Source organism: Triticum aestivum, chromosome 4D (genome assembly GCF_018294505.1).
Source record: "Triticum aestivum cultivar Chinese Spring chromosome 4D, IWGSC CS RefSeq v2.1, whole genome shotgun sequence".
Taxonomy (NCBI): Eukaryota; Viridiplantae; Streptophyta; class Magnoliopsida; order Poales; family Poaceae; genus Triticum; species Triticum aestivum.
In genome coordinates, this window is record NC_057805.1 from 9,544,119 (window position 1) to 9,561,822 (window position 17,704).

General features: G+C 47.9%; 2 protein-coding genes and 1 pseudogene across 5 annotated transcripts; 2 read left to right on the forward strand and 1 right to left on the reverse strand.

Moving 5' to 3' along the window:
* The first annotated feature begins 495 nt into the window (after window positions 1-495).
* Window positions 496-3,112, forward strand: LOC123099380 (protein STIP1 homolog). Its single transcript, XM_044521551.1, has 6 exons — window positions 496-661; window positions 775-876; window positions 1,351-1,452; window positions 2,158-2,328; window positions 2,421-2,500; window positions 2,660-3,112. The coding sequence occupies exons 2-6, from the start codon at window positions 874-876 to the stop codon at window positions 2,772-2,774; spliced, it is 471 nt and encodes a 156-aa protein (XP_044377486.1). The 5' UTR covers window positions 496-661; window positions 775-873; the 3' UTR covers window positions 2,775-3,112.
* Window positions 3,113-4,219: 1,107 nt separating this feature from the next.
* Window positions 4,220-10,182, forward strand: LOC123095680 (ankyrin-1-like; annotated as a pseudogene).
* Window positions 10,183-10,405: 223 nt separating this feature from the next.
* On the reverse strand, window positions 10,406-12,836 carry LOC123095681 (BEL1-like homeodomain protein 3). 4 transcript variants are annotated; one of them, XM_044517225.1, is made up of 4 exons: window positions 12,600-12,836; window positions 11,972-12,500; window positions 11,444-11,865; window positions 10,406-10,876 (listed from the first exon to the last, which is right to left on the reverse strand). In XM_044517225.1, exons 2-4 carry the CDS (start codon window positions 12,488-12,490, stop codon window positions 10,693-10,695), a joined length of 1,125 nt encoding a protein of 374 aa, XP_044373160.1. In that variant the 5' UTR covers window positions 12,491-12,500; window positions 12,600-12,836; the 3' UTR covers window positions 10,406-10,692. The 4 variants fall into 4 exon arrangements, with proteins under 4 accessions (XP_044373160.1, XP_044373159.1, XP_044373158.1 ...); XM_044517224.1 differs by having other exon boundaries at window positions 11,972-12,518; window positions 12,664-12,835; XM_044517223.1 differs by having other exon boundaries at window positions 12,664-12,833.
* Window positions 12,837-17,704: the final 4,868 nt, after the last annotated feature.

A 17,704-nucleotide genomic window follows, 5' to 3' on the forward strand; every position in this document is an offset into this window, starting at 1 on the left:
AAAACAAGAAACATGAATAGCATGACTTATCTTGCTAAACTACTGTATTTACAATGAAAATGCAGACCGGGAGCAGCACCAGGCCACCTCTGAAAACATGGAAGCAGAACAAATATACCTGTTGGGTATAAAAAAAACTATAGAAGAAGCATGCAATTACAGATAACTGTTGAACACCATGCTATTTCTCCCATGTGATTCTTGAATTTCGTCTGCACGATGCATCACATTATGACACTAATAACAGTTTGTGATCCTTGTGTACAACAGTTCGTTTTCACTGATCAAGTTAGAAGCATTGCCTCTCTAAACTCTCTGATCAAGTTAGAAGTACTATTATTTTTTGAGACAAAGTAGTCTTTAATTAGATTAGAGAGATTTGGGAGACATAGTGGCGCCCTGGGCCAAGTACGGACCTAGGTGGGCTATTGATTTGCACGCAAAGGCCCAGCTGCTGCCCAAGGCCTGCAATCCCGCACATCGCTGCTGATTCAGGGAAGCCGCACAGCCTGGCCACACCCGACCCGAGACCTAAATCGCCGCCACCGTTCCTCGCCACTGCGGCGACCGCCGTTCTCCTCCCCCTCCCACCCCGCATCGGAGAGGAAGATCGCCGCGCCAGCGCCACCATACCCGACCCTCGACTCCACCACTCTCGGCGGTGTGTGCTAGTCTAGTCTGTCTCCACCCCGACGAATTTGCTTCGCCTGATAGCGATTAGGCTGCAATGGGTAGATGATTAATTTTTGAAGCCCAGCTCATCGTTAATAACAGGCCGAAAGCCCAGAAACCCAGCAGCAGTGTGCAACGAGACGATCAGATTGTTCTCTTTTACCATCGTCTCGGACAAGGCAACAGAGAGCAGGCAGAAGGATGGTGAGTTTACTTCATCCCCCAGTTCACTTTCGGGTTCCGTCTCTGCTGGTTTGGGGTCCGCTTCTTCGCCATTCACGGCTGGAAGTTGGTTCCATCCCCTTCCGCCCAAACGCATGTGTCTTGCCCAAAATTGTCCAATGTTTGCTTAACGGGCCGGCCTTTGATGGATGTCTCAAGCCAAATGCGAGTTTTGCAGCACCTTTTAGGCTAATTCTTCGAGGCACTAGTGTCTAAAGACCCAGTTTGCAGCGTATATATTTTCAGATGTCGCGCTTCCTTCTCTCTCTGTTTCTGAAAAAAAAAACAGGCGAGTTGATATTTTTGTGTTTCAACTGTGCATGACTTGGTCAAGTTCAGAGAATCGATCTGCGTACTGTCAGTCTGCTTTCTCAGTTAACCTTTTCAATCTTCATGAACCTTGTACGTTTTGCATCTTTATTTTGCGTGGCTTAACTAATATTGTCCATGATTTAGGATGAGCAAGATGATAAAAGTACAAAGGCTGAGCTGAAACTATGTGGTGACATAGCTGTTAAGAGGAAGAATTACCGTGGCGCGTCAGCATTCTACAGCGAGGTCAGTATTGATGTGAAGAAAGTGTGCACGCGAGGAATACTCGATCTTTGTAGCATTACTTGTTGACCTGAGCTATATGGTTGTTTAATCTATCTCTTTTGTGTTATTTCCTATAACTGCCGTTGTTAACAAAAATAAGGTGGGAAGTAAAAACAGTAGTATTTGTTTGTTTGGATTTATGCTACTTAAAATATGCATGTGCGCAAAACTTTTTTCACCTTTCCTGCAATAAACATACATTTCTACTTATGTTGTACAGAGGGAGTATTTTATTATATGTTTTGATATTGTTGACAGGACTTCCACCATTTAAATTATTTCAGTTGATAATCTGTCCAACTATAAGCCAAATATCTATCTGTACTGCTACTCCGGACGAATTTGAGATGTGTTGTACATTCGTGTTGTCTGTAAACCTTTGACAGCCATTAAGGCACTAGCTCTGGCAACAGTACAAACAAATATGGCTTCAGCAGCCCTCTCTTATTTGAAAAGAATAAAGCTTCAGCAGTCATAGGTCCAGAGGTTTGAGAAACCTCAGTTCTCATGTTCATACTGATACCAACTTGAAGCATCACTAAATAAACCTGTTTGTCATTGCTGATATACTTGGAATCATTATTGTCTTGTTAACCTGTATGTTATTGCTGATATGCTTGGAATCAGTATTGTCTTGTTAACCTGTATGTTATTGCTGATATGCAGGCAATTGAGCTGGACCCTAATGATGCGACGCTGTACGCAAACAGGAGCCTTTGCTACCTGCAAATGACTGAAGCAGATAAGGCTTTGCATGATGCTAACACCTGCATAAAACTGCGTCCTGAATGGTTAAAAGGTTACTACAGGAAAGGATCTGCTCTTATGTCGCTCAAGGTGAGAATCCTAGCTAGTTTTCCTGACTTGCACTTGTGTGTGTGTATGTCACCACCTCCACTCGTATAATCTGCCTAGCTGTCCATCTTTAGGAGTACAAAGAAGCATGTGATGCGTTCGAAGCCGGACTGAAACTGGACCCTGGAAACACCGAGTTGGAGAAAGTATTCCAGTAAGCTCCTAAATTATGTTTCAGCCTTTTCTAATAAGAAGGAAACTCCAACTCCTCCGTTGTTTCTTGAATTGAGATGCTTGTGTTTGTGAGGGTAAATTACATTCTATGCCTAGATTGAAGGGCTGAAAACAGTTTTGTTTTGTTTCCTGGTTGCAGGGAGGCAGTTGAGGCGATGAAAAAGGATGACTTGGCCAGAAAAAGAGAAAATGCTTCAAGCCATCCAGCTAGAGAAAAACAGGCACGCAAGGGGCGCGGCCGCAACACCCACTGAGCTGCTGCAACAACGTACGCGGGCGATTGTGCTAAGCCAGCCACCGCCTGCATCCCTATGGGATTTCACTGAATTTCCCGTTTTGTACACAATATTTAGTAAAACGTACACTGTAGCTGTGAGATTGGTTTTTGAATTGCGCCGTTTACAGCTTGGTTCTGTTTTATATCACCAAACCGTATGTAACTTGGTTCAGTTTTATCACCAAAATTGGCAGCTATCTGTCAGCCTAGCTATCACCAAATTTATGTATGATCTTACGGTTCATGATGTGCTGGAGCTCTCAGAAATCAGAACGTTTGTACGATGCATCACACTATGACACTATCAGTTTGTGATCTTGTGTGCAACAGTTCGTTTTCACTGATCAAGTTAGAAGCATTGCCTCTCTATACTCACAAGCCCGGCATCAATCGGAATATCAGATGACACTAGAAAAAAAAAGACCTCACTATCCTTGGCCAGCTCCTTGTCGACGTCGAGGTCGGAGCCCGAGTGGCTGCCGGAGCTCGACATCGCGCTGGATTCGATCGGAATCGGAGAGGGAAGAGGAGAGGACAGAGCGAGAGAGCTATGGTTTGGAGAGGGGACGAATTGGGATTTTTCGTGGGGACGGCGTGGGGTCGGTGGTGGGCCGGGCTGACATGACGGATGCGCCTGTGCGTGCCCGGACAGCCCGGGCGTTTGAGGTCGGTTTGAAGCGCCCTGGTGGGTTGGTTTTCTTTTTATTGGTCAATGACCGGTCTGCACGCCGCGCCCATGTTTGCGTCATACGATGCCCATGGTGCATTCACCTCCGCCTCGTCGCGTCAACGGAAGGGTTGCGTGTCCGCCGCCGTGTTCAGACGTGAGACGGACCGCACCACCTCCGATGAGGCAGCGATGCCACACCTCGCGGAGGATCCATGCGCCATTTGGGCGGACGCGGTGGATACCCGACGGAAGGAGTCCGAGCATCGCCGCCGGGTGGCCTCTTCCCGGGAGTGGCAGAGCGCAAGCTGGACGGTCATCTCCTCCTCGGGGCCACGTGGGATGAGCTTCGGGTTGACGGATCTGAAGGTGTGCGACTAGGATCCGTTGCCCGTCATGCCGGAGATCGCCGGACAGGAGTTTGGGTGGTGGAGTGGCTAGGGTTTGGTCCGGGGAACGGTAGGGGACAAATATATGTGAGGTCGCGTGGGCCAATTTAGGCCGGATTCGATGTGGCAAACGCGCCGGTCAGGCCGGACGTTTGAGGCCGGTTTGAGGCGCCTGTCTGGGTGTTTTTCGACCAGTCACTGATCAATCAGCCCGTCCGAGTGTACATGAAGGTTTAGGCGCCCGACTGTGGATGCTCTTAGTACTCCCTTTGTTCCTAAATACAAAACGACTTTACGGGCTGTTTGCATAGTATAAAGTCTGTTTTTTGTTTTATTAGGAGAATCCGCACGAGTGGTCCTCTGCATTTTGTTCCTTTGAGCGACTTCAATATTCGGCGCCGCTTCTTCCGCTTCCCCAAACCCTCCCAAACTCTCCACTCTCCGAGGCGGCGGCGAGGCGGCAGGGCCCGTCGCCGGCGGCAATGGAGTGCGCAGACTTTAGAGTTGCGCTCGGCTTCGAGAGAGCCATTCGACGCGACCGTCCGTACGGCGGTACCCACGCCTCCCAGCCGAGGGCTCGCCGCAGATGGACTTCTTCGACGCGGCCTTCCAGGGCGACCTTCCCCGCCTCAGGGGTGAGCGACCTCCCCCTCGATCCAATCCGCCAATCGTCTGGCCGCGCACGTCCGCGCGCCGCCCCCTCCCTCCAATGCGGCCTAGGGTTTGGTTTCGGGGGAATGGACGGGGCGGTCCGCGCGTGCGTCTGCTCCTTTCGCTCTGCAATGTAGCGCCGCCGTCCATGTCTCTCACCTCAGATTTCTCGGCGTTGTTCTGAAGAGCTGGCGAGCGGCAGGGACGCGGAGGGGATGGCCTGGCTCGCCGATGTGTGTCTAGTGGGCGCGGGCCCGATGCAGACGGCGGCACGCTTGGGGAAACTGGACGCCGTCAGGTGCATGGTGGAGGAGCTGGGCTTCGATGTCAATGCTGGCAGCCAAGCCGGTATGCGTGCGCTTTCTCTGTGCTGATTGATTCTGTTCATGTTATTATGGTTAAGCCCAATTTCGCAATGTTGCTAGCGTGCACGATCTTTTAGTTTGTGTATATTTCAGTAAATTCATTCACCGCATCAGTTTCAGATACTCTAAGCACTAGTTACTTGTTTTTGATTTTATATTGGCAGGTGTAACTGCTTTGGCTGCCGCTGCAGCAGATGGAAGAATGCGTGTTATGAGGTACCTTCTGGACAAGGGGGCCGATCCAAATAAGCCAGCCAATTCAGGCCATTATCCTCTTCACCATGCTGCAAAACATGGTCTCTTCTGCGCAGACACTAAGCTTTCTGTCTTTAGAGTTGGTTGCTGTGCAAACAAGATTTAAAGGAGTGGTTCATTGTTCTCCTGAACAGTCTTCGACTCCTCACTAATGCAATTTGATCATTTGTGTGGCTTCTAGTTTTTGTTCTATCTTAGACGCTGAATTCTTGCACTTCTACCAAAAGTGTAGTTTATAAGAAATCGATTTGACTATTTTGCACAGCTCATGCTGATTTTTGGTGCTATCCAACAGCTTACAAATTGCATTTCAAACCCTCACTGAGGCGATGTTCAGTCTGGTTCTGATAATTAGCAAACTAGTATTCCTACTTATTTTGTTTCATTTTCATGGCATATTAGATGAACTTGGTCGCGTGACTTTGGAGCTGGGGGCCATATAGTAGATGGTGGCATTTACAGTTTCAGTTCAGTTTGTTCTCCCTACGAACTAATACGACCGGTCCCCAGTAAAAAAAGCTAACATGTATGGTCATATTTTGTGTTTGTGTCTCCTTATAACAAAACGATAACATATGTATGGTCTTATTTGTTCTCCCTATGGATTAATACTTTGCTCTTATTTTGTGCTTGTTTTTTCCGGTTCTGTAGCATTGGCATATCCCTTATAAATGAAAAATAACAACATTGCCTTTCAATCCCAAACAAGTTGGGGTAAGCTAGAGTTGAAACCTACAAGATCTCGAAACCTAGTTATGGTCCTGGCACTTGGATAGCTAACTTCCACGCACCCCTGTTTATGACACCCCTATCCATGTCGTGTCTCTTAAATAGTTTCAGCAAAATAATCATGACGTTGTTAACTCATGCCTGGCCTCTAGCCGAGGCATGCAGGTGGTGGTTCTTGATGATGTTTAAGAATACATTTCTATTGTTGTATGAGAAATGCTTATTTTTCATTGTAACATTATCTCTTTTTTTTTTCTGCACTATGTCTAGGACGTGATGAAGCAGCACGATTGTTGCTATCTAGAGGAGCTAGTATTGATGTAGCTTATCTTGGTCTGACACCACTACATTTCGCTGCTGGCTACGGGATGATTGGTGTCATGAAAGTTCTGTTGGGCACCATGCAGATGTAATAAGTACATTTCATGTTTTTGTATTTGAGCTTTATATGCTACCTTGTTAGAATGCAGATTCATCAACATTTAGTATGTTGGATTGCGGTTCCAAGCCTTGGTCTTCTCACAGCCTTTTATCGTAGCTGTAGATTTTCATCTCTTATATTTCTAAGTTCTAACTAATATTAGTTCAAAATCACATATAGAGTACTTAGCTAAAATGGCGGTTCAGATGGCTTTTCCGCAGGTCATACTTCATGCTACTCTGTACCATTGCTTACTTTTCTTAGCTGTGTGATCTTCAGTTCTTTCATGATGTCGTAGCAGATTTTTATGTTAAATGTACAGCTTGGGATCCCCTTGTTCCTATGCAGAAGCTGGATAGATTCCTGCTTTAACATGTGCATTTCTTATTTGATTAGCATAGTGTTATTCTGTCTTGTACTATTACTATGTCATAAACACTGGTTAGGTTGACAGAACTGTCTTTGCAGCTGAGGCTTAGCAATCTATATAAAATATTTATTGCAAACTGTCATTAGCATGGCTAATGATAGTTCTGTCATCCCACTTCCAGATAAAAGGAGAATCATGAGAACTGAAACATGTTGTGTGTCTCTATGTTCTAATTTCCATCTATTATTTTTAAGCATTCAATATCTGCCTATATCGAAGTCGTATTTTACACTAAAGATTTTCTGTAATAAAAAATGTAGCCGAACAAGGTCTCAGAAGAGGGAAGTACTCCGCTGACTGAAGCACTTCATGGCACCGATTCAGGAGTACCTGAATCTACTTCACTGAAGTGTGTCAAGCTGCTTGTGGAGGTCTGGTAACTGTCCACCTTGACCTCATGTTAATACATATAGTTTTCTTATGATATTAATCTATCACATGCATTGCATAGTCCATAACTTCTGATTTTATATGATCCATATCTACAGGCAGGCGCAGATGTAAATTCTGCTAATAGAGAAACTCCGTTGGTAATAGCAAAACGTTATGGCTTAACTGATTGCGTCCAGTACCTGTCGAAGGTTGGTGCAGACCCTAATATCACACATATTTGTATGAGTTTTGTTGCATTTTTACCTGATTGTGTCTTCTAGTGCTTGCAGTTTTCTTAGTCACTGCTATTATCTAGGGGATCGGGGACATATCTAGCATGTAACACCTATTTCCTACTATTTCGGTTCTCACATGCAAATCTACCCCTGAGTCATCTGATGAATGAAGTAAATCATGTATCGTCCCTTGATCAAACGACTGATAATCCTCTCAGATCTTATCTGTCACTGAGCAAGATTGTTTCTTATTCACTCCAGTCCTTGACAATTGAGGATTTGGTCTGATTTACTCCAGAAATTTACTAATATCCCTATATTATAAATATCAAGTACAATAGAAAGATGATCCCTTGGATGCAAGAAATCTCAACCAAACCACTCATTCCATCTTAGGACTCCTAATTGGACATGAACTCTAGAATACTTGGGTGCAGTTGATGCTGGGTTGGATATAACTAAGATAAGAACTCTTAGTTTGACACAAACTTTTCCTACATACTCCCTTGGTAAATACTCCCTCTGTCCCACAATATAAGACGTTTTTGCAAGTGTTAGCTTACAAAAACGTTCTTATATTATGAGACGGAGGGAGTACCATTTAGTGGTGCTTTAGCTCCTATTTAGCTTATTTTGGGGCTGTCACTTTTTGCCGTAGCCCGCTATTTTTAACTTTGGTAACTACTAAGAGAGCTCAGGAGTGCTTGCTCCTGGCTCAAAAAAGTATCTTTCGTCATTTGAACATTTTCCAAAGAAAAATTAGAGATGGACATGAGTGAGTGTTATATGTAGACTTCAATTTTGATGCAAAGACGTGCATTTCATTGCCCAGTGGAAAATCCATCCCAAACTCTCTCCTCTAATCATCTGTCTACAACTGTACGGCTTGGTTAAACAAACAGTACAACCTAGTTGGTTATGAGTCTTCCATTGTTATATGAAGTTTCATCGTCAAACAATGTCTTTTTTGGCACAAAAATAAACTTCTTTAATCTTCAGTGAACATTGTACATTTTGTATGTATATTTTGCTTGTCTTAATTTGTCTCTATGATTTAGGTTAAGCATGAAAAAAATACAAAAGTTCAGTTGAAATCATATGCCGAGAAAGCTATTAAGAGAAAGGACTATCATGGCGCGTCAAAGTTCTACTCCGAGGTTAGTAGTGATCTGAAGAATGATGTAGTATTGGTTATGCTACTCTAAGGTCTTTGCAAGATGCATATCAGCATATGCATGGAAGTTCTACAGTACACCTTATCCTCTCATTATACAAACATTGGGGTTTCTTTTTCAAAATGTCTGTTCATTGATGGAATCAAGAGTGTACTTATTTGACACCGTCGCCAGGTATAATATGTCTAGATATAAGCCAAGTAACTCTGTGAAGTACAATGATTGTTGAATCCACGACAGTATTACAAGATCTCCACTCTCCAGTCAAGTCTGGACACCTGTTATGTTGTTTGGAAACCTTCAACAGCCATGGCTGCTGGGAACGGTTCAAACCAGCTTCAGCAGCTCTCTCGCTATATTGGTTCTCAGTTTCAGTTCAGAACCATCATAAAGTGTGAACAGCCCTAATGTTATTGCTGATAGTCACAGGCATGGACTTGCGGAACCAGTGTTATCTTGTTAACTTTGGTAAACTTGGCTCTTGTCAGGCATACATAAGTAGCCCTGTGCAAGTTATAACAGACATATGCTGTTCCGTTCTTTTGCTCAAAAGACTTGTTTGCTTATGACACGTCCCTCACCATTTTCAATTCTCTGTTTTGATGTAGGCGATTGAGCTGGATCCTAGTGATGCGGCGCTGTACTCAAACAGGAGCCTTTGCTACCTGCAAATGACTGAAGCAGATAAGGCTTTGCACGCTGCTAACACTTGCATAAAACTGCGTCCGGAATGGATCAAAGGTTACTACAGGAAAGGAGCTGCTCTCATGTCGGTCGAGGTCAGATAAGTCACACAGATTACTCACCTTGCACTTGGTTGCATGGCATCTCCCTGTATACAGACTATAATCTGCCGAACCTCCCATTGGTAGGACTACAAAGGAGCTTGTGATGCATTCATGGCTGGACTGCAGCTGGACCCTGGAAACGCCGAGATGGAGGAAGTTTTCATGTAAGCTATTTTCCAAGAATCTCCCCACTGATGGGATTTTTTTTGGGGTGTTTGGGTGGTGGGGGGCGGGGAGGGTTGTTTGTTGATGCACACTTGCAGACTGGTCTAAACCGGGCGCCAATCAGGGAACGAACTTAACTTGGCTCATGTTTGCAGGGAGGCGGTCGAGGAAATGAAGAAGGATCACTTGGCTAGAAAAGGCTCCAAGCCATCCGATTAGAGGAAAACCGTGGATCGCCCTGCCCCGTTTCGTGTAAATATTTATCCTAGTGCCAGGAAACACACTCATCTTCTTTTTGGTACCGTACTGAGTAACAGAGCACTATGGACTCTGGTTTGCCTGTCAATGGCGCTATCGCAGAATGCCGCAGTAAACCCTAGGTGTAGTGGAAGTGGACGTTTCCTTTCCTGCGTGCAGCGAAAGAGGACCACGATGTTGGTCATCTATCTGGATGGGCATTGCTCCTTCAGTTTGTGTACCTTCTGTCGTGATCCGTTCGTCGATAGAAGTTTCCGTTGTTGCTCCATTGAGTTTCTCCGAGGGTGGTGGCGGCGGCTAAGCGTGTGTGCTCTGCTCCGCGGTAGAAGCTTCGAAACCGCCCTCCTGTAGGCGAAGATGTACTCGCTCACCCTTATGTGGCTTATTTCTGTACCCCAATTTTGAAAAGAGAGTCATGTATGTGGCTTATTTCTGTACCCCAATTTTGAAAACAGAGTCATGGACTGACCGGAATGGTAAATCCTCTGACCTGAATCGCTGCCCGGGGTAGCAGAGTAAGCACCAGATCCTGTCCCCAGTTTCAAAAAGATACATGATTAAGCTGAATTTAGGTCATAATAACCAGTTAGCAGTTTAGTTTGCTGGTAATGCTGTCAGTTTTTTGTTCGAGGAAGGCATTGGTGTCAGTTGAACTAGAGACATCTCATCTCAAACAGCTGGAATCACAAGTGACATTACATGCCGTAGAATCTCCAGGGTAAAGATGGATTTCATCATCAAGTAGGGCGCCGTGGCGATAGCCTGGCTGTCACTCACTCAAGCTCTGGCAAAAAGAGCTTCACTACCCAACTACAAACAGCAACACGATGAACAGTCCCATGAATCGCTACTAGACCAAAAAACACATGGAACTGACCGAAGAAAGATCACATCAAAAAGGAAAAATTCGGGTTAAGTTGACGGAAGATCGACCCATCTCCGGCCAAGGAAAACTGAATCTTGCGTCCGTCCCAAGGAAGGAGGTGTGCTCAGCTCATTGAGAGGGCGCCGCGTCGTCGTCCCTGGAGGAGACGTCGGAGAACTCGTCGGCGTACATCTCCTCGACCATGGGCTTCCACAGCCGCACCCGCGCGTTGATGAACCAGTTGGATATCTGTCTTCTGGTTAACCCCGTGCTCACGGCCAGCCTCAGCTTCTCGCTGTCGCTGGGGTACCTGCTTCACGTTGCAGCAAAACACACACAGCCGAGTGTCTGTCAACTAGCTTTGGATGTCTCGAATGCTACTTTCAATTACTGAATCTCAATATCTTCATGTTTCGAGTGATGCTTTTTTGAATCTAAATGTTTTTCAACGACCGTACTCGACTGTTCCGAAACATAAGGTGTATTGATTTTTTAAAGGTCAAAACTTGTCTATATTTGAATTTGACCAAGGTTATTGAGAAAATTTTTAATATCTACAAATATCCCTTCGTTCCAAAATAACCCAAATTTTAGGATTGTCCTAATTAAGCCAATCTGTTTGAATTTTGACCAAGTCTATTCGAAAAAATGTGCTAAGATCTACACATACAGATATTTCATAATGAATCTAGTGAAGCAAATTTATTGTATAGATGTTGGTATATTTTTGTATAAACTCGGTCAAACTTAACGAAGGACAAATCTAAAACTTTAATTATTTTGAAATGGAAGGAGCGTCAAAAGTTTATAGGTTATACTATGTCGGGATGCATGGCAGACAGAGCTTTGTTAGTGCTAAGCAGCTAGGGTGGGCACTCACGGATCTAGGAAATGGTTGAAGAGCCAGGCCCGGAGCACGGCCACCGACCCCTCCGGCAGGCCCCTCAGCGGCTTGCACACCTGCTCCGCCGCCCGCGCCGCCGCGGCCTGCTTCGTCCGCCGGACCAGCCGGCTCACCACGTCCTCCGTCTGCGCGGGGTCGTACTCGTCGTCGTCTTCGTCCTCCTCCTCCTCCTCGCTGTCATCGTTCGCCCACAGCGTCGCCCTCGGCGCCGGCGCCGGCCTTGTGATGACGGCGGCGAGCTTGCGGAGGATGGCGCGGCGCAGGTTCCCGAAGTGGCGCGTCATGGCCCGCGACATGAGCGACGTGTACCCGGCCGTCGCGGCGGGCCCCAGCGCCGGCTCGAAGGACGAGGCCACGCGGCTCAGCTCCTGGAAGTAGTGCTCCTGCCGGCCCTCCAGCTGCGAGAAGTCGATTAGCCGCCATGGCCATGGGGTTAGCTAGCCGAGGGAAGAAGAGACAGATTATATCACTAGCTGATAATGCAATGGAATAGTGCGGACTGACCTCGCTGAGAAGGCCGAGGAGCTTGGCATGCACCGCGCCGGCGCCGCCGTCGCTCCTGGCTTGGATCCCGCGGCGGCGCGTCGCTGCCGCCCGCAGACGGATCTCTCGGAGAGCCTGTTCGCCGGCCGCCTCGTCTTCGCTGCCTCCCCCAGCGCTCTCGTCGTCGTCGTCCCCGCCGACGACGGCGGAGACCGCGTCGCGCAGCAGCTCCTGCACGGGCCTCAGGTACCGGGAGCCACGCAGCACCGAGTCCACGGACGGCATAACCCCAGGCGCCAGAGCCGGCGCGTCCGCGTCCTCGTCGCGCGCGCAGCAACACCGGCGGCAGACGTCGTCGGCAGTCGCCGCCGGGGCGCCGAGCGTGAGCGCCAGCGGGCCAGCGGGCGAGGCAGCCGGGTGGTGCTCGCGGCAGCAGTGCTCCCGCAGACGGAGCAGCATCAGCGGGCCGTTGGCGCTGTCGGTGGCGACAGGACGAGCTTGCTTCGGCGAGCCGCTTTCCTGGAGGCGCTTGGTCACCATGTCTCCCTACCTACCACCACCACCGCCACTGACCATCGTTCATTAGCTTATCAAGAAAACATATCATCATCGTAAACTGAACTGATTAGTGCATGAGGATGAACTGAACTGATTAGTACATGATGATGAACAAGCATCAGCGTAAATGTGTCCATGCATGCATGCATGCATACCTCCTCTAGCTGTTGCCCTGGCCGGCCGGTGAAGAGAGGTGAGTGGTAGACCGGTGCTCCAGAGTAGAGCTACCGAGCTGGTGCAGAAGCACAATGGTATACGAGCTACCGGAGAGAGAGAGAGGGAGAGAGGGAGGCAGGTTCAAAGGGGCTTGGCTTGGCTTGGCTTGGCAGGAGAAGATATATATAGAGTGGTAGCTACTGTGCTGGTCATGGTCCATGCACATACACATACGCAGGCAGTGTGTATCTGCCCTGTATACTGCACTCCACAGCTCTACTGTGTGCTCTAGTGTAGAGGAGCCTCCGTTGGACAATGTGTGTTTGCATTGAAACGACGGCACCAACCATAGGAGGGAGGGAAGAGGCTTTTGGCACTGTGACTTCGGTGCAAGCAAGCCAGCAAGCTCTGTCTTTTGGCACTGTAATTACATGTCCTCCTGTCTCCTCCTCATCACCTATACCTCCTCTACTGCATGCCCTCCATGTCTACTACTGGTATCTATCTAGTACCGCCACAGCCCACAGCCTCTGCTACTACTGGCCGGGTATCTATCTAGCCCAGCCTTTCTTTCTTGGGGAGTGCAACCATGCCTCATGTCATATGCGAGCTCTCTCTCTCTCTGTGTATGTGTATGTGTGTTGGCCTGGCTGCAAAGCCACACACACACACACATGGTCGTGGTAGGGGCCCTCGGTCCGGCCTTGGTAGAGGCGTAGTGTAGTAGAATCGACCTCAATGCTGTGCTGTGCTGCCTTGTGTAGCTGTCCTAATCTATGGAAAGACCAGTGACTTTTTTCTTCTGGCTGCCTGCAGCTTCTGTGCCTGTTGATGCATGCTTGCTTGGTTCATGCCTCATGGTGTGTGTGTGCGCGCGCGCCTCCACATGCATGACATGACAAGCAAAGCACTCCGTAGCAATTGATCCGCTGCATGCTGCTGCCTCAGTACTCCTACTTGCGCCATGCATGCATGCTAAAGGTGAGCAGCAGCCTGACAGGTCCGCGATGCACATAAATGGATAGACACATCATACATCAACAAGTCCTTAATTCAGTCATGGCTGCATGCTGGGGAGAGAGAGAGAGATGGGGGTCGTGGTGCGAGGGCATCTCCAACGGCAATCACCGAGCGGACACCATGGATGCGTTCGGACGTGTCCGTGGACAACTCGGCCATCCCAACCGTGTCCCTCAAATCTGAATGTATCAGACGAACCCAAAGAAGAAAGAGATAAGTGGAAGACGGGTTGTAAATACGCAAAGATTGCATATCTTTTCATTGATAGAAGTAAAGAGAATGAGAACAATGAAGAATACAACAAATGACACGAACACAAGAAAGCATGAACATGATGCCAGAGCAGAGAGAAAGAGGATGCTCGGTCTCGGTCCAAACAGAAAAGACAACACAAGTAAACCCACGAAACTCCAAACTAGAGAGGCAAGCCAAAACCAACGAGACGTTCAACATCACCAAAGCCATCCACGGAAACGCCACGAGCGATCAAGATGTCGCCTTCATGAAGAAGAAGGGCGTCGTCGTCCGGTCCGAAGATCCGGGCCTAGGGTTTTTTGTGAGTTCGAAGAGAGGCGGAGATAAAGGCCATGGCAGCGCCTCCAAGAAGGAAAACACCCCCATGGCAGCGCCTCCTCCCCCGTTTTGAGAACAGTCCGTAGGATTTTCAACATCCAAACCATTTTGTGAACATTTAATGCGTGGAGTTGGAGGCCAAACAATATCCGGACAATCTTAATCGAATATTTGTTGGCTTTTTGGGGATTGCCCTAAAGGAGGAGGGGAGGAGGAGGTCAAAACAAACAAACAAAAACAGTTTCTGGAGGTGTCCATCGATGTCACTGGAGAGTGATTGATTGGACTGATCCTAAGCTAGCAGCAGCAGCAGCAGGGGCGGCGTGGTGGCGCTGTTTGTTGCTCTTTCTTTTGGGGCAGAGGGGCGGCTTTTTATTCGTTCAGGCGATCCCTACAGTGCCGTTCAAACTGACCTGATTTGAGCTGTGAACTGACCACGTTTCAGTTTGACCAATCGAATCAATGCCCGCACGCCTTTCATCACCTTCCGTCCCTTGTCTTCTACTAGTACATGATGATGCCACGGCACGCGTATCGCCTCAGCTCAACTGTACATCTTGGGTAGTAAATAGTATCATGTGTGCAAAGTGCCACAGGGAGGCCCAAACTTAACAGCTGGGTTCAGTTTGGCCAAAAGCATCTACTACAGAATCTGAAAGGTTGATGGGTATAGGGTGCTGGCGGCTTTGTTCATTTGGAAGCACCATAACGCGGTCATCTTTGACGATGCCCAGCTTACCTAGCTTAACTTGCCTACTTGACACGTTCAAGTCGGAGGTCACACAATCGGTGACAGCAGGTGCCGGATGTCTGGCCGTTCTGCTTCCAGCGATTCCTCTGCCTAGTGTGTAAGAGCATCTCTAGCGGATCCCGCAAACCGTTGTCCTGTAAATCTCATTTACGGTATCCCGTAAACGGAATTTATGGTACGACGGATGTCGAGACATATGACAGATCCCGCAAACAAACTGAAACACATACGACATATTCAAACTAGCAGTTCACGCCGCTTAAAACATCACTGGAGTTCATACTTAAAACATCACCGGATTGCAAACTAAAAACACAGTTCATACTTAAACATCACCGGAGTTCATACTTAAAACATAGGTCATACTAGTATAAAACAAAAATTAAACTAGATCTACTCGTCATCACCATCACCGGAGTTGCCAACACTGAGGTGGTGCTCCATGTGGGAGTTGGAGAGCACGAAGGCGAGGTCGTACTCCTCCCTCAACGCCGGCACCCACACCGCTGCAGCTTCATCCCCTGTGACGGCCGCGTCCTTCTCGTTGAACCAAGCACGCTCCGCCGCCCGGAGGCGCTGGATCGCGGGATCGAAGATCCGGTGGAGGTGGTCAAAGTTGGTCCATGCGTGCTGGCCGGAGCCACGGGACAACGCGCTGTGCTTCCACGCCTGCTCCTTGTGCCACTCCTCCACCGGCGGGCGGAGGGAGGATGATGCGGAGCATCCCACGGTCATCCCCAGGGACCTACCTACGTCTCCCACGACACCACTTGGACCAATGACAAGAGCTCGAGCAAAGGCTATCGAAACTAAGGTGAACTCGCTCCTCTCCGAACTACCACCTTCTACATATGAGACATGGCTACTACCTCAAGCGGAGACCCTATGTGAGATCAGGTACTTGGAGGGAAGGCACGGGACAGCTACACCCAACGGACAAGACAACGAGGACACCAAGTACAAGGACCAAGAGGAACTACCAGGAAGCTACAGCCCCCGGACGACCGAGCCCCTCCGGACGACCGGAACCACCATCACAGAACCAAAACATCGGAGGTATGGAGGCCACCGGACGACGACACTCCGGACGTCCGACGCCCACCAAAAATCCGATGCCGCCTGATCAGAGCCAAAACGTCGGAAATCCGACACTTACCGGACGTCCGAGCCCCCGCGAGACACCGGACGACCGGTAACTGTCGGACGTCCGACGCCTGTGTGTTGACTGCGTGTTGGGCCGAAGCCCATGTACCCTTTCGTAGACTATATATACTCCTCATCCTCCCTCCTATTAGGGTTAGCAAAGTATTAGCTCATTTGAGAGATAGAGCTTTGCTCATCCACTTGATACCTTCTCCATCGGAGTTCACGACCTCTACGGAGAAGATCCCCCAAGTGGATTCAAGACCCCTCACAGGAAGACCCCTCAAGACCTCCTCACGGAGAACTACCGCCTCTTGTATCGTCCTTTGTTGCATTTGGATCTTGTATCACCCTTTATGTTCATGGATCTAGCACATGTGTGATTGTTCTCGTTGATTTGAGTGTCTTTCTCTCACGTTTTACCCTCATGTTCTTCGTAGGATCCTCTCCATTTCGTGAAAGACCGGCCCTAGGGTTTCCACCATGCATCATCTTGGTATCATGAGCCTTGGTTGATCACGAATTTGGAGCCCCTACCCTTGTTTTGTTGATTTTGTCCCAATTTCGAAAATTCCCCACCAAAATAGCCCCAATTTTTTGGTGATTTGTTGGTGTGATGAAGTTTTGTTGGATTTGATCCATGGATTTGCTTTGACACGAGTGGATCTATCTTTCCCCCACCATCTCCACCATTTTCATCCACAAATTCGTCCAATTTTGCACGAACTTTTACATATGCACCACGAACCCTAGAGTTCATCACGTGCCCGAAATCGCCCAGGCACCGGACGTACGACAGCCACCGAACGTTCGACGACCACCACCGGACATCCGACGAACCCTGACGAAATTGAACTTTGTTCAATCCCACCGCTCCACTTCCACTTCCGCATACGCACTCCCATACCACTACACTTTCCGCAACCACCATCGCTTACCCGCTACCAATTCCGACAATTTTTGACACATTTGGTCTTTGAGAATTTGAGTTGCGATTTCCGTTTCCTAACGTGTTTCGGCTACTTAGGGACGGTTCGACGACATCACCGCCGCTCATCTTCGTCATCGACATCGACCACTTCACAATTTTGACACCTTCACCGTAAGCAAGAACGGTAACCTCTATATCATCTTGGTATCGTGGTATCCCATCATTGTACATTCTTGCCATTGCATTGATAACCCCATAGCCCATTTTCGCGTCACTTACCTATCGAGACTAGCCATTTGAGTATTGCTGGCAACGTTACTTGTGCACATTAGTGGTCATTGCATATATCACATCATTGGTATACATATCTTGGTATCATCTCTTGTGTCACAAGGTTGTCCTCGCATATACACAATTGCTATCTTGGTTCGTGAAGTTTTGCATAAGAGGCCAAAGAAAGCTCAAAAGAGAAAGAGCCAAACCAGCTTTTAAGCAAAAGGAAAAGATAAGCAAAGAGCTTTTAAGCAAGAACCATAGCATCATACTACATTAAGATTGTCATACTCGATCATCTTGGATCATATCATCGAAACACCATACATAGAACATACTTGGGATAGAA